This window comes from Garra rufa, chromosome 8 (assembly GCF_049309525.1).
Source record: "Garra rufa chromosome 8, GarRuf1.0, whole genome shotgun sequence".
Lineage (NCBI taxonomy): Eukaryota > Metazoa > Chordata > Actinopteri > Cypriniformes > Cyprinidae > Garra > Garra rufa.
This window is the reverse complement of record NC_133368.1, coordinates 17,054,790-17,069,995: the sequence shown is the minus strand read 5'-3', so window position 1 is coordinate 17,069,995 and position 15,206 is coordinate 17,054,790. Positions and strand designations below refer to the sequence as shown.

Sequence of the window (15,206 nt, the reverse complement as noted above, 5' to 3'; positions counted from 1 at the left end):
GTAACAAATGTCTTTAAAACTGTAAGCTATGTTCTATTGGTCTCTGATAATGTTTCATCCATTTGTCAGTTAAGACTACCGTAGAGAACTGATGTGACCTGCAGTGTTTCACTAAACGTCAAGAGAATCCTGTTTCATTGGCTGGCACCTGTGTACGTAAGCTAGTAGTTTTAGTGTAGTTTGGCAGCACAAAAGGCAGAAAAAAGGCCAAAAGGCAGATTGACAAAGACAAAAAAACAGGTGTAAACATGAAAAATTCCCGGTATTGAGTTACTTTCTTTTTGTTAGACAGGTAAGGGCATGAGGCAGGGGTCTCCAACCTTTCAATCAAACACATCTGAACCAGCTAATCAAAGTGTTTAGGGTTACTTGAAAATAACAGGCAGGTTTTTTGGAACTGAACTCTTGCATAAGGAAACTCAAAACAATCATGCTGATGCACATCAATAGATTGCAGAACTACTGAAGAACAGCTGATGCCTCTTTAATGGTAATCTATCTTTATTACCAACCAACATGCTGATTAGCAAGGAAATGTTAGTTTTTGTTAGCAATCTAGAGATGTTTCGTGTTAAAACTACATCAGATTATGCAGATGTATCATCATGTGATGGTTTGTGCATGTACTCACATCTGAAGAACTGCTCCAGTTGCATAACTATATGTTTCGGTCAAAGATCAGCATTGTTCAGTAGTAACTCACTGACTCGTTTATTTTTTATTTTCTGACACTGCTCGCTTGAGCTTCACCTGACAGACCTCAAAACATTCAATCTAATCATAGCTACCCGAAAGACATGAAAAATAATCTTTGGGCAGTTCATGCGCAGTAGGCATCTTAGTACAAAATTACAAGACAAAATAAATAAACTGCATTGTAAAATATTTACAAAGAAAAACAAGACAGTTCCGTCTTGGCATCTCATGCATCTTCCAAAAATATACAAACACTTTTTAAGGAGTGGCATTGCAAACAAAAAGCCCAGAGGTATCCAGAAGCCAGTCTTTACACTTTAGTTACCAAAAACGTGGATATGTAAAGCCCTCTCTCTCCTTGTGGGCTCAGAGACTGTGCAGAGGTGGACTTCGTCTGAAACTTTTCATAACTGGAGACACCTGATGGCAGCAAATTGTCCACAGCAAATGCAGAGACAGTCTCATGAGTAGCTCTCGTTCTCATTCCATGTGGTCATCCATTGCTTCTTCTCCAAGGGATCTAACATGTCCTTTCCATCTTTCAAGAGACGTGTCTCCTTACGAATCCTCACCGCGTGATATTTCGGAACGCTGTCCTCATATTTGGAGCGTTTGAAAAATCCACACTGACAGAGAAAGAACAAAAGCACATTAGCATCATCTCAAAACTTGATTAAACTCGATTTCATTCTGCGATTATGCGCTTTGGAGAACACTGAGACGGGGACATGCTTGACAAAACAGGAAATGTAGAAGCACACCCATCGACACAATACAAAACAAAAACCGAGCTTCACACGGAAAGAGCGAAGCACGCTGTGCAGCATGTGTCTTTCCTTTCCTTTCGTCAAAGCAAAAGATGAGTTAGTGAGTTAGGCCACACGTCATGCAGACACCAATCTGCTGCAGCGATCGTGTTTTACCCTGGTAAGGAGAGCTAGGCCTCAGTGGACTGTTTGTCTGAGGGCTGAGTGTGAATCTCAGCTTTGTGAAATGCAGCATCATATTCGTCCTTCTGGGCCCGCTTGAAGAAACCGCACTACAGAGGGGGCAAATTCAGGGGTCATTGCAAAACATGTCATGATAAGTGCACTAGCACATATTTTATATGATTAATAAATGGGTTACAAAAAGCATAGTAAAACCTGAATAAAAATGTATGAATGTCATTGCATTAAATGCCCAAATGTTACAGGAGAATTTTTGCTCAATGTCTTTGAATCAGCTGGTGTTTTGGTGATTTTAGTGGTTGTCCACTTGCTGTGTACTTCAGATCTTAAAAGTATGTTTTAAAAAACCTGTACTTGCAGATAATATAATTTTAATGGAGTAAAACACTATTTAAGTGTGCTTAAAGACAGCACACTTTGTGACTGTTTTTAACACAGTTAAGTGTACTTTTAAAATACATTTTAAATAATATAATATTTTGTTGTGTTAAATTACACTTATTTTGGCTTTTGTACTGTTACATATTGGATATTACATTTAAAGGTTTATATATTTTATGTACTAAATTGTGACTTCATCATTACACTAGGGCTGCAAAACGATTAATTGTGTTTAATGACATTCAAAATATAATTTTTATGTTTACATATATGTACTGTGTATATTTATAATGTATATATAAATAAACACATACATGTATATATTAATGGAAAGTATGTTACATATGTGTGTGTGTGTTGTGTATATTTATTATGTATATATAAATACAAACACATACATGTATATATTATAAAAAAATGTTAGATTTATATATAAAATATTTATATTAGTGTTGTCAAACGATTAATCGTGATTAATCACATCCAAAATAAGTTTTTGTTTACATAATATATATGTGTGTGTGTGTGTGTGTGTGTTGTGTATATTTATTATGTATATATAAATACACACACATACATGTATATATTATTAAAAAAATGTTAGATTTATATATAAAATATTTATATTAGTGCTGTCAAACGATTAATCGTGATTAATCACATCCAAAATAAAAGATTTTATTTAGATAATATATGTGTGTGCTGTGTATATTTATTATTTATATATAAATACACACATATACATGAATATATTAATGAAAAATTTGTTAAATTTATATATAAAATATTTATTTTAGTACTGTCAAATGATTAATCAAAATTATACGCTTTCAAAATAAGTTTTGGTTTACATAATATATGTGTGTACTGTGCATATTTATTGGGTATATATAAATACACACATGTATATAAATCGCATCCCAAATAAGTTTTTGTTTACATAATATGTGTGTGTGTATTGTGTATATTTATTATGTATATATATGTATATATATATATATATATATATATATATATATATATATAAGACACGTACAGTATATATTAAAAATATATTTACATGTATATTTTACATATATTTTATATAAATATATTTAATATATTAACATAATTTTTGTCTTAAATATATCAAACCATGTGTGTGTGTTTATATAAAAAACACAATACACACACATATATTATGTAAACAATATATATATAAAAAAAAATTATATCTAGATATGTGTGTATATTTATATATACTCAGTATATATATTTAATCACACACAAATACTTGTTAGTATACCTTGCGTTACACTTTGACTATATTTCAAAGCAATTAGAAATATGAAATTACAAATAAAGATGTACTCAAGACCTACTTCAGTAGGTCAAAAAAGCACAAGTTCAGCTAATTGCATTTTATATAAATGTAAACTATTAAAAAAAGAAAAAAATCAACTGCAGTAAACATTGAGCATCATTACGTCCTGTGTGCACTTTGTGGCATCTCTCTTGAAAAAATATTTCACACTTTTTTATTTTATTTTATTTATGCAATGTAATGACATTCATTTTTTTAAGTGTAGTTCAGTCTCCAAATACTTCTTAGGGCCGTTAAAAGTGTAAACCAGGATAAATTAAGCTATAAAAATGGAAAAAAAAAAAAAAAAAAACGTAAAAAAAAAAATGATTTTAAATATTAATGTAAAAGTCCACATTCAAGCTTTCAACCAAAAATATTTCTTAAGCAATGGAATAATGCTACTGGGTTTATGTTAACTTTATGTTTGTGTGTGTGAGTGTTTTATTACCTTCCAGAGTAACAAAACTAAAAGAGCCAGCATTAGAATTCCGGCTAAAACAGCCACCAGAATGATCCACCATGGGACGCCTCCGAACGGAGTCACTGTCGTCTCTGGGAACACGGTCAGCCTCACCTAGCCATCACATGTAAAGTAAGTCTAGCTGCTTTGATAACTCACACAGTATATCATTTACATATTTAAATGTTTTCACAGATTTCAGAGTGTTACGCTTGAATGGGAAACTGTGTTACCTGGGTCTCAGGATTTTTAAGGACAATGTTCTTGGCAGAAACATCCAGACTTATTGAGGCTTTCACTATTATATCAAGGTAATTGTAGTTCACATAATCCTGTTTGAGAGAGGGAGACAAAACAGAATGCTTTAGCAACCCAAGACATTCTTTCAAAGGAACAAAACAGGCATTCTTTAGTGTCCTTACCTCAAGGAAAGTGGAATTCCACAGCCGGGATTTTAAAATGATGACCGCAGTGCTGTCCAAGCCCTGTAGGGGGCATTTGATCTCCACACATCTGGCATCTCCACTGCAAGACTATGAGGAAAACGTTCATTTCAAGGAGTTGTTTTTGCAATGCTAAAAATGAAAGTTTACCACAAATACAAATAACCACATCTCATTACCAGAATCTTGTGCTTGCGCTTGTCAGGGAAAAGCAATGTTTTACTCCCCTCAGATGGTTTTCGCTCTTCTAGCTCGCGCTTTCTCCTTGATGTTGACTCCTGGAAGTATGACACATGTGTTTACTTTTTGTCTGTGGTGTTGTTTGGTTTATCATCAACCTCTTCAGCTTCAGGTCCAATTTTACAAATGTTTTCTCAATCTAGCATAATATTTTGACTAGTTTAAAACATAAGAATGTTTCGACAGCATATTTGGTGTATTTGGTACCTCACTCAGTCCGAGAGGGTTTATCTCTCGCTCAGGTGAACAGGTGACTAACTGCAGGTCCTTGGTGTTGATTTTCATCAGATACAGCAGCCATTTCCCCACAGAGGTTTCTTTAGGCCACTGGATGTTGAGAGATGCAGTTCCAAAAGACTTCAGAGGCTTTCCCAAATTAATAACCTGCATAAAAATCAAATATTTAGTTTAAAAGAGCTTTTTAAAAATAGTGATGTGATATGATTCTTCAAAACTCTTTTATCATTTACTCTGAATTCATATTCGATCAAGCTGCCGACTTCCTCCTCTCTCTTCATAGCGCTCATGCCTTTGACTTCACCTCCAAAATAGACCTGAGATGGCTTAGCAACCCTGATAAACAACAAAAAGGCACAGCGATCAAATACAACATACTTGCTGACATGATGTGATGACATAAGACAAAAAAGAAGTGCACTTAATTGTATTTAATGTGCACAAAAAACTGTACTCGCAGATAATATAATATTAATGAAATAAAAGGCAACTTGTGTGTATGCACATTATAAAATCAAAGTGTTATTTTAGCATACATTTTAAAGGTTATATTTTTTGGGCTTTTATGCACAGGACAGTAGAGAGATGACAGGAAATCAATGGGCAGAGAGAGGGGAGTAGGATTGGCAAAGGACCTCGAGGCGGGAATCGAACTCGCACAGTTGCGCTTTATGTCGGCGCACTAAACACAAGGCTATCGGTGCCAACTTAGCATACATTTTAAATCTTAAAAGTACACTTTGCTTTAAAATAGTCTACTTTTAAATATTTTAATGTTTACTAAATTGCAATTTCATTACACACGTGTAAATACATTTAAAAACATGTTTTTAAATTTGAAATGTCATGCAAGTACATTTTAGTTTAGCAGAAATGCTTGTTATTTGGCAGTACACTTTAACCATGTTTTAAGGAAAACTGAAATAATGAGGAAATTACATATAAATATGTACTTAAGTCCTACTCAAGTGGGTCAAAAGCACACTAAATTCAGCTAACTGAATTTAATACAATTCTCATTTAACTGCAATCACCACGTTTCAAAAAACATTCAATTCACACTTCAGTATATTCTTTTAAAGTATATTATTTCAGCAATAAGTACTCTAAAGTATGCTAAAGTGTACTTGTTTTTCACAAGGGGAGTCATTCTGGTAAGTATGTGATGGCAGAGATACAGTACGTCAGTAGTTATTAACAGTTGCTTTTAACCTGAGGTTAAGTGCTGTACTCAAGAGTACAGAGGTGACAGAGCAGTATTGATTTCAGTATTTCTATAGCTTCATGGTAAACTCTGTTTAAGTCTTTGCAGCCTTTGCTTTAGAAGTTTTGACACTTAAACTTAAGAGTCCCCCAACCCTACCGCTGCATGTAGTGTACAAACTTAACTTGTATACTGTTGAGTTTTCCAGCATTTCTGAGTTTTTAAACCCTTTCCAAACAATGACTGTATGATTTTGAGAGATGTAACTATTACAGAAGGTTCAAATGCTCATTGATGCTCCAGAAGAAAAAGCAATGCATTAAGAGCTGGGGGGTGAAAACTTTTGAAGATTTGAAGATCAGGGTAAATTTAACAGATTTTGTCTTCTGGGAAACTCTAACTATCTTCTGTAGCCTCTGAAGCGCAGTACTAAATGAAAAACACATGACATTTAGGCCAAAAAAGAATAATGTACACATCTCCATTCTGTTCAAAAGTTTTCCCCCCCGGCTCTTAATGCATTGTGTTTCTTTCTGGAGCGTCAGTGAGTGTTTGAACCTTCTTTAATAGTTGCATATGAGTTCCTCAGTTGTCCTCAGTGTGAAAAGATGGATCCAAAAATCATGCAGTCATTGTTGGAAAGGGTTCAAATACACAAAAATGCTGGAAAACTAAAGAATTTGTGGGACCTGAAGGATTTTTCAAAAGAACAGCAGACAGTTTAACTGTTTAGGACAAACAAGGGACAACTATCACTAAACAACATCAAAATGATTCAGGATCATTTGGTATTAAGAATCTAGGAGGTGTAAACTTTTTTTTAATAAATTCAACTATTATTTTCTCTTGTGGACTATTTGTAAACATATTTTATGTGGCATAGCCTATCTTATTCAGGTCAGTACTAAATAAACAATAACATGCATTTTGTATGATCCCTCTTATTTTGGTAAAATAATTAACATTTTGCAGATTCTGAAAGGGGGGTTTAAACTTTTGACCTCAACTGCAATAAGTAATGGAAGGCAGAAAATGTCTTTTTAATGTCTCAGTTTTCTCTCCAAGACAGCAATGATTTTCAATGGAAAGCACGTTTGCCTAAATAAAATGATGATACGTACCCTTGTACGGAAAGAAGCAGTTCAATCACCACTTTGGCTTTGGCCTTCACTTTGCCTAGGCCTTCCTGTGAACTTGTTCTGCATGAGAACAGTATACAGTCATCATTCAATTAAACAGGCTTACGGTAGCATTTTAGTTTGTATATCAAACATGTTTAAATCAATTGTGATTTTGATATTTCAGACATACGTTTCCAGCTGAAGGTCGATCTCAACCTCTTTGGTGTCGAGTGATATCTTGCCAGTGCTCAAAATGATATAGAATGTTACCTATAAAAACATTTGAGTTATAAAAAGACAATTTATGACAGAGTAATATTGCAACTTTGAACTATAACTGACCTCTGAATCTCTTTTAAAAGGATTTGCCAGCTCACAGTCTGCCAGAGAGCCATTCTGATTGGCAACACAGATCACATGTTTATCCTACAGGACGACAGGGGTTTGGTTACACAACATCACAGCACAATGCGAGCATAAATGTGAGTGATGACATGAACATAAAAGTGTTTAAAACCCCTTAACTGTCACCGTCCCACCTGTGGGACGCTTGGCACTCTTTTTTCTGTTGTCCTTTTTCTCTATCAAATGTTTTAGTAGCCAACATAAATTATATATCATTTGAAAGCTTAGAAGCTCAAGAATCATCCTGTGAAAACCATTTTGAAATTGGACATTGCCTTACCATGGGAAAGGTAGTTTAAATTCGTTTGGCGGTCTCCTCCCCCTTAGCGGTGTCATATTACAAAATGCATTACGGCCTTTTAGAATCACAACTTTTTACAATCTTGACAAAAAACATATCATTAGAAAGAGTATCAGGTTATTTTGTGATAGATTGAATATTTTCAGAAAAACTTTGACTTTTTTGACAGAAAAATGCATAAAAAAATATATGGCATTTGGATGGCACCCGGTGGCTGTTTGTGGTATAACGCCAAAACAAACTTTCACAGGAACCTTAATTTTTTTCATATCAACTTCAAATTTGGAACATAACTTATTTAGATGTGAGGCTTCAATTTGATATCAAATTTAGGATAAAACCTTATGTAAAATATATATTTTATATAAAATATAATAAAAATTGTTCAGTGCATTTTATTTACAGTAAATTTAAACTTCTATAATTTGTTGAAACTTTATTTTTTTTGAAAAAATTCTGCTGATTGTCTTCTTTAAAAAGAGACCAACCTTATATCGTTATTCCAAAGTGTTCAGGAATTACAACAATTGGAGTTTGGATAGTGCACTTTCATGCCTATTTTAAAAAATGGGGGTGACAGTTAAGGGGTTAAATCAAATAGAGAAGATTTAGAGATAGACTTGTGATCCACTTACAGTAGTTCTCAGCGACCTGAATCCAGAGTACGAGAGAGATTCATCAAAATGCCCCACCAATTTGGCTTCATGGGCATCGTCTCCATTCCTGTTCCTCACTGTGACCTCCAGAGCAATGTCCTTCTGATCACTCAGAGAAATCACTGGCACACCATTCTCCCTGAGAGATGGATGTGAATTAGCACCAACAAAGAAACCTTGTTTACTGATTGCAAATAACATGCAATCTATCATCCAATAGTGTATCAGGGCATACATTTTTTGTTTATATCAAATGTTTAATAGATGTTTAGTAATCAAGATAATCAGCTATACATATGCTACTGATACAATAAGATTTCTTATTTTTCACATGTATAATAGATATTAATAGCAGAACTAAATGAGTGTCTGTGAGCTGGTGTGTGTTGGGTTTGTGTTGCATGTTAGCATGGAATTTATTACTCATACATACAGCGGTAGAGGAGGAAACACATCCTGTTTGGACTCTCTGTAGCAGAACCTGTACTGCAGGTGTAGATTACTCTGACAGATGTTGTCTGTGCCACATCCCTCCTTTAGGAAGTTCACCTAGGCCAGGAAAAGTGGCAAATCAAACCTCAAGTCTATGTGTTTTATATTACTTCATTAATTAGCCTATTTAGATATTGTTCTCTATGCAAAATGCATTGCTGATATATATCACATTAATTACATTTGCATTTAAAGATGTACTGACTGTTCATAAGATTTCCTAATAACATGCAGTAAATAGTGAGTATACCTCGGTGATGGTCTTGTTGGGCACAGTGGAGTCTAGTATTGGTGTTAGTTGTGGCAGAGAGCTTTGTCGTTTTCCTCTCTTTGCGCTCTGAATGGCCACAGACACCTCGATAGGAATCGCTCTGAGCTTATCCCTGATGCCTTCCTGAAAACCAGGACATAGCAGATACTACTCAGTCAACATGTATTGAAATAAATAGGATTTAATTAATGAAAGCCTAAACAGATGCTAGTTCCAAAGTTCCTAATTCCAAAATAACAATTATAGGGATAGTGCACCTATTTCATTACAACTTTAAAGTTTTACTTGTAATCTGAGTTTGGCCTTATAACAGGCTTTCTTGTTCTGTCCTCGCAGCTCCAGAATGCCAGTCGACTGAAAATCCTGATCGCTCGCGCTCTTCTCCAGAAACACAACCCTAGATGGAAGACCAAGCTTCCTGCGGTACCACTCTGCCTCAAGTGTACAGGAAATGGCTGGCAAACAAACAAAAACATTTAGAATGTCTGAGTGCAGATCTCAAAATGAAGAAATGCACTTACAGTTGAGGTCAAAAGTTTACATACACCTTGCAGAATCTGCAAAATGTTAATTATTTTACTAAAATAAGTGGGATCATATAAAATGCATGCTATTTTTTGTTTAGTACTGACCTGAAAAAGATATTTCACGTAAAACACTTTTACATATAGTCCATAAGAGAAAATAATAGATGAATTTATAAAAATGACGTCAAAAGTTTACATACACTTTTGAATTGATTTTTAATACTGTTACCTGACTGATCCACAGCTGTGTGTTTTTAGTGATAGTGGTTCATGAGTCCCTTGTTTGTCCTGAACAGTTAAACTGCCCGCTGTTCTTCAGAAAAATCCTTCAGGTCCCACAGATTCTTTGCGGGGTTTTTTCAGCATGTTTGTGAATTTGAAGCCTTTCCAACAACCCTTTCCACTCTGAGGACAACTAAGGGACTCATATGCAACTATTACAGAGGTAAAAACTTTTTGAATTTGAAGATCAGAGTAAATTTAACTACTTTTGTATTCTAGGAAGTATCTTCTATAGCTTCTGAAGGGCAGTACTACATATAAATAATATATTTAGGCTAAGTAATAAAAATGTAAACATCTTCATTCTGTTCAAAGGTTTTCACACCCTGGCTTTGAATTAATCTTGTTTCCTTCTGGAGCATCAGTGAGTGTTTGAACCTTCTGTAATAGTTGCATATGAGTCCCTCAGTTGTCCTCAGTGTGAAAAGATGAATCTCAAAATCATGCAGTCATTGTTGGAAAGGGTTCAAATACACAAAAATGCTGGAAAACCAAAGTATTTATAGGAACTGAAGGATTTTTCTAAAGAACAGCGGGCAGTTTAACTTTTCAGGACAAACAAGGGACTCATGAACCACTATCACTAAACAAACAAAAAATCACAGCTGTGGATCATTCAGGTAACAACACAGTATTAGGAATCAAGGGGATGTAAACTTGTGAACTGGGTTTTTTTATAAATTGAACTATTATTTTCTCTTGTGGACTATGTAAACATTTTTTATGTGAAATATCTCATTCAGGTCAGTACTAAATAAAAATTAACATGCATTTTGTATAGTCCCTCTTGTTCTGTAAAATAATTAACATTTTGCAGATTCTGCAAGGTGTAACTTTTGACCTGTCAGCAAAAACAGAATACACCTAGACTAAACCGTAAGCACCATTCACATTAAGAACAATAATTATGAAGGTAATATTGATAACTATATAAACATCCAAGCCAACAGATGATAGCGTTCTGTTTATTATAAGCATATGTTGCCACTTTAAACCTTCAAGCACTTTACAGCCGAATGGATTCTGATTGGCTGTCAATATTTTTAGCATTCATCAGCTGAAAAGTGATTCTAATATTGTTTCTCTGTTTCGTTATCACTATAGTTTCAGTGTGGACTTCTCTTTTTGTATATAATTAACTTAGCATTCCTGTCAAACTTAACTCAATACAAAACGTCCCGCCGGGGGAACGTTGGTACGCTAAGGGCTTAAAATGATTATTAAACTTTATAGTTATTCTTATCATCCTTGGTGTGAACAGCTCCTTAAACTAAATACTACAAAAGAATAATAGATAATGTTTGTTTCTCAATATAAGAGCATAAACAGACTTACTGAGTTTGGGGTTGTAGGTGGATGGGTTTGCTTTATATGAGAAACACGCTTCCACAGTCAAGCTATGAAGGATGCAAGAATAAACACCATGAATATTTCCCACAGGACAGAGTTCAAAATGTCCAGCACATTTATGAAAGATGCTTCTTGAGCTTTTGTTTTGTCAGTATCTCACCAAACGCTGTTGCCACATGTTTTCTTCATCAAGTCAATCTCCTTTGGTGTCACCTTGATGTCTTTCTTGATGCTAATGACTGTTTTAGACCTGCACACAAGAGATGTTATATCAAGCTATAGGATCTCAAAACATCTCCAGGTAAAACTTTTGACATGACATATGAGCTATCAGCACCTGTATATGAAAACTGTGTCAGAGAGCGAGCCCACGGCAAGATCAGGGTACGAGTTATGATCCAGGTCCATGTTTCCAGCCAGAGAATAGCCGAACATCTTAATGTTGTGCTGTCTACCCTCCAGAACCTACAAGATCATGTCAGATTAGTGGATTTGAACAAAGGTAATTAGCTGTATTAATTGTTTAACAGCAAAAACTACCACACAAAATATAAAACTGTAAAAACCATATACATTGCCTTGCGAAAGTATTCATAAACCTTCATTTTTTCTCGTTTTATGTTGCTGCCTTATTCTAAACTGCTTTAAATTATTATTTTTTCCACATCAATCTACACTTTATACACCATAGCTGAAAAGCAAAAAACAAAAAACCTAAATGATTCCATTGCATAAGTATTCATACCCTTATCTAAGAGAAAAGCTCAGGAGCATTCATATCGCTTGTAGATGTTACTACACTTTGAGTGAAGTTAACCTGTGGCAAATTCAACTGAATGGGTATGATTTGGAAAGACACATGTCTTAATAAATGGTCTAACAGCTGAAAATGCATATCAGAGCAAAAACCAAACCCTGAGGTCAAAAAAACTTCCCGCAGAAATCAGAAACAGGATTGCGTCAAGCCACGCATCTGAGAAAGAGTTCAGAAAAAATTCTGCTGCATTGAAGGTTCACAGAAGCATGTAGTCTCTATTTGAAAACTCTTGACTCTTTCTAGAGCTGGGCTCTTGGGCAAACTGAGCAATTGATAGAGGAGGACTTTGGTTAGACTGGTGACCAAGAAGCTGATGGTCACTCTAGTTGAGCTCCATGATCATATATGCAGATAGGAGAAACCTACAGAAGGTCAAACATCACTGCAACACTTCACCAATCTGGGCTTTATGGCAGTGTGGCTCAAGACTCAGTCTTCTCCTCAGTGAAGACCCTTGAAAACACACGTGAAATTTGCAAAAAAGCACCTAAAGTACCCTCGCAAATGCACTGTAAATATCATATTTAAAAACCTATATTTGTTTTGAAGTTCACAACAGAAAGAGTACAGTTACATCAGATAAAAACAAAGTAGAACCAAAACCAAATTAGATTTAGATATACAATGAAATATCTAATGTATAAAACCAAATAACTATCTATTTTTTCGCCAATGTTTTATGCTGAAAATGGAAAACCTTTTAAACCGGATAACATTGGAAAATGAATCTCATAGTGCCATTTATTTCTTTCAGTTCCACCAATATTTGATCCAAGTAATTTCTCACTGACACATCCATTAAAACTGCAGACAGAAGAGAAAACTGAGAGAGACAGACAGTGGGGAGCGTCTAACCTGAGCTGGTGTGGTATTGATGCCGTCAGCAGATCCGTGGTAGATGTACACACTTCCAAACCCTGAGTCTGCATAAGGAGCGCCTACTGCAATATCTGAGATAAAAGCAGGAACATTAAACAACTTAATCAATCAAACAAACTAAAATCAAGCATTATTTGCATTGAAAACTGAAAATCAACTTCTTCGTTCAACCTTCAAAAGAATCCAGATTGATGTCTCCAATGTTCTCCACAGTCAGTCCGAACATGGAGTCTTTCGTTCCATTCAGGCGAGTAGGAATGACGTCCTTCCACCTTCCAGCCTTATTGATGTAAACGTACACAGCTCCACCCACTTCCTCATCTCTCTGGAAGAACTGGGGTGCACCAACCACAACATCCTGCCAACTGGAAAGACAATCAACACAGTTCAGTTACCTACTCTTTGTTCCTGAGGAGGATCTACAGATCCTGAGTCACCCACCCATCGCCGTTCAGGTCCACCACAGCGACAGCATATCCAAAGGAGGATGCGAGTCCTGGTCCTTCCAGAACGTGTTCAGGTGTGAGCATGGTGGACATTTCGCCTTCCTTCCGCAAAAACACCACTGCACCGCTGTGATTGGCTCTCGGCGCTCCTGACACTATGACGAGTTTGCCTTTCTCTGTGATACTGTGGCCGGAATCTAGAGAGAATCCTGTATGTACAGGAGATTCAGTGTCACAAACGCATGAACGTCAAAATGCAACACACAAACACAGATGTGAATGGTTCTCAATTTCACCTAAGTAACTGTTGGCTGGTACTGGCACAAGATTTGGATCCAGCCGGTTTTCATCTCCCACCTCATAAGGACCATCATCAAACAAGCCCATTTCCAACAGAGTGTTATTCTTCTGCTCGACTCGTACTATACCTAGAGAACGGATGTGATGGGGTGAGAAATAAACAACACAATTATTTTAATAGAACACTGGTTATTATTAAAAACGTGTAATTTATTTGAGTAAATCCTTGTGAATTTTTAAAAATTGTTTTGATTAATTGTTTTAAATGTGCAATTAAATCCTTAAAGCATATATCTTTACAATGTATTTCCGAGAAAATGTATACATTTAATAAAGGAGATAAGGACAGCATGTTTTCATGACATTTCATGAAAATTACTCTGTTGAAAAGTGTCAAATGAAAAGTTTTAGTTTAATGCAAATTTTAAATCCTTATCTTTATTGATCTTCTGTTGTGCTTTTAAGAAGTACACTTACAGTATTTATACTAAATCACATGTAATATGCTTGATTGTAATTTTTAATTATAATTATGTTTATATATTAACATATTTTAGTGTACTAAGTTACAACTTAAGGTAACACTTTATTTTACGGTTTCTTTACTAGTTGCTTATTAGCATGCATATTAATAGAATATTAGCCATTTATTAGTACTAATTAAGCACATATTAATGCATTATTCTACATGACCTTATTCTACATCCCTAATCCTACCCAATACCTAAACTTAACAACTAACCAAATATTAATAAGCAGTCACAAAAAAGTCATAGTTAATAGTGAATAAGTGTTCCCTATTCTAAAGTGTTGCCGTAATTATATATTTATTTCAAATGTTGTACTTAAGTCCTACATAATATACAGTACAGACCAAAAGTTTTGACACACCTTCTCATTCAAACTTTTGGTCTGTACTGTATATTTTTTTACTCTACATTTGTGCAGTTTTCAGTGGGTTAGTGATATTTTTTAAATATATAAAAATTAATAAATAAATATTTTTTAAATGGGTTTTTATACAAAAACTGCTTTTTTATGTAAAATTCACTTTATAAAAGACCCACATTTCTAACTTTAATTCATGGGGATAACATGGATAATTTCACATGGTTTAGTGTAAGATTTTTGCCCATCTTTTGGAAAATCCAGTTTTAAAAGTAAAAAAAGTAACTTTTACCAGTAGGTGGCTGCAGAGCTCCACTATCTGCTATTTGCTATTTGACCACCTGAAAGATATTTTTTCACAAGTTTTTTTCAGTTGAATTCATATCTACAGTACAGACCAAAAGTTTGGACACACCTGAATGAGAAGGTGTGTCCAAACTTTTGGTCTGTACCGTATATCAAGAAAATAAACACTCTAAATTTAATATAAATTTAAGCTATAATAGTAGAACTGC

At 34.8% G+C, this 15,206-nt stretch overlaps 1 protein-coding gene across 2 annotated transcripts in view; it reads right to left on the bottom strand.

Annotated features, from left to right (window-relative positions):
- Positions 1-432: 432 nt before the first annotated feature.
- itga6a (integrin, alpha 6a) overlaps positions 433-15,206 on the bottom strand; it is a 36,782-nt gene continuing 22,008 nt past the window's right edge. The window contains exons 5-26 of one of the 2 annotated variants that reach the window (XM_073845489.1): positions 13,800-13,931; positions 13,499-13,712; positions 13,229-13,422; positions 13,034-13,128; positions 11,699-11,826; positions 11,522-11,611; positions 11,347-11,408; positions 9,488-9,657; positions 9,182-9,325; positions 8,873-8,988; positions 8,419-8,578; positions 7,420-7,503; positions 7,268-7,347; positions 7,078-7,155; positions 4,986-5,088; positions 4,723-4,899; positions 4,455-4,553; positions 4,255-4,365; positions 4,066-4,164; positions 3,821-3,946; positions 1,620-1,735; positions 1,185-1,322 (exon numbers count right to left, since the gene is read on the bottom strand). In XM_073845489.1, the coding sequence (XP_073701590.1) occupies positions 1,634-1,735; positions 3,821-3,946; positions 4,066-4,164; positions 4,255-4,365; positions 4,455-4,553; positions 4,723-4,899; positions 4,986-5,088; positions 7,078-7,155; positions 7,268-7,347; positions 7,420-7,503; positions 8,419-8,578; positions 8,873-8,988; positions 9,182-9,325; positions 9,488-9,657; positions 11,347-11,408; positions 11,522-11,611; positions 11,699-11,826; positions 13,034-13,128; positions 13,229-13,422; positions 13,499-13,712; positions 13,800-13,931 (2,564 nt within the window). In that variant the 3' untranslated portion in view covers positions 1,185-1,322; positions 1,620-1,633. Of the gene's footprint in view, positions 1,323-1,619; positions 1,736-3,820; positions 3,947-4,065; positions 4,165-4,254; positions 4,366-4,454; positions 4,554-4,722; positions 4,900-4,985; positions 5,089-7,077; positions 7,156-7,267; positions 7,348-7,419; positions 7,504-8,418; positions 8,579-8,872; positions 8,989-9,181; positions 9,326-9,487; positions 9,658-11,346; positions 11,409-11,521; positions 11,612-11,698; positions 11,827-13,033; positions 13,129-13,228; positions 13,423-13,498; positions 13,713-13,799; positions 13,932-15,206 lie in introns of both variants that reach the window. The other variant, XM_073845488.1, reaches the window with a different exon arrangement.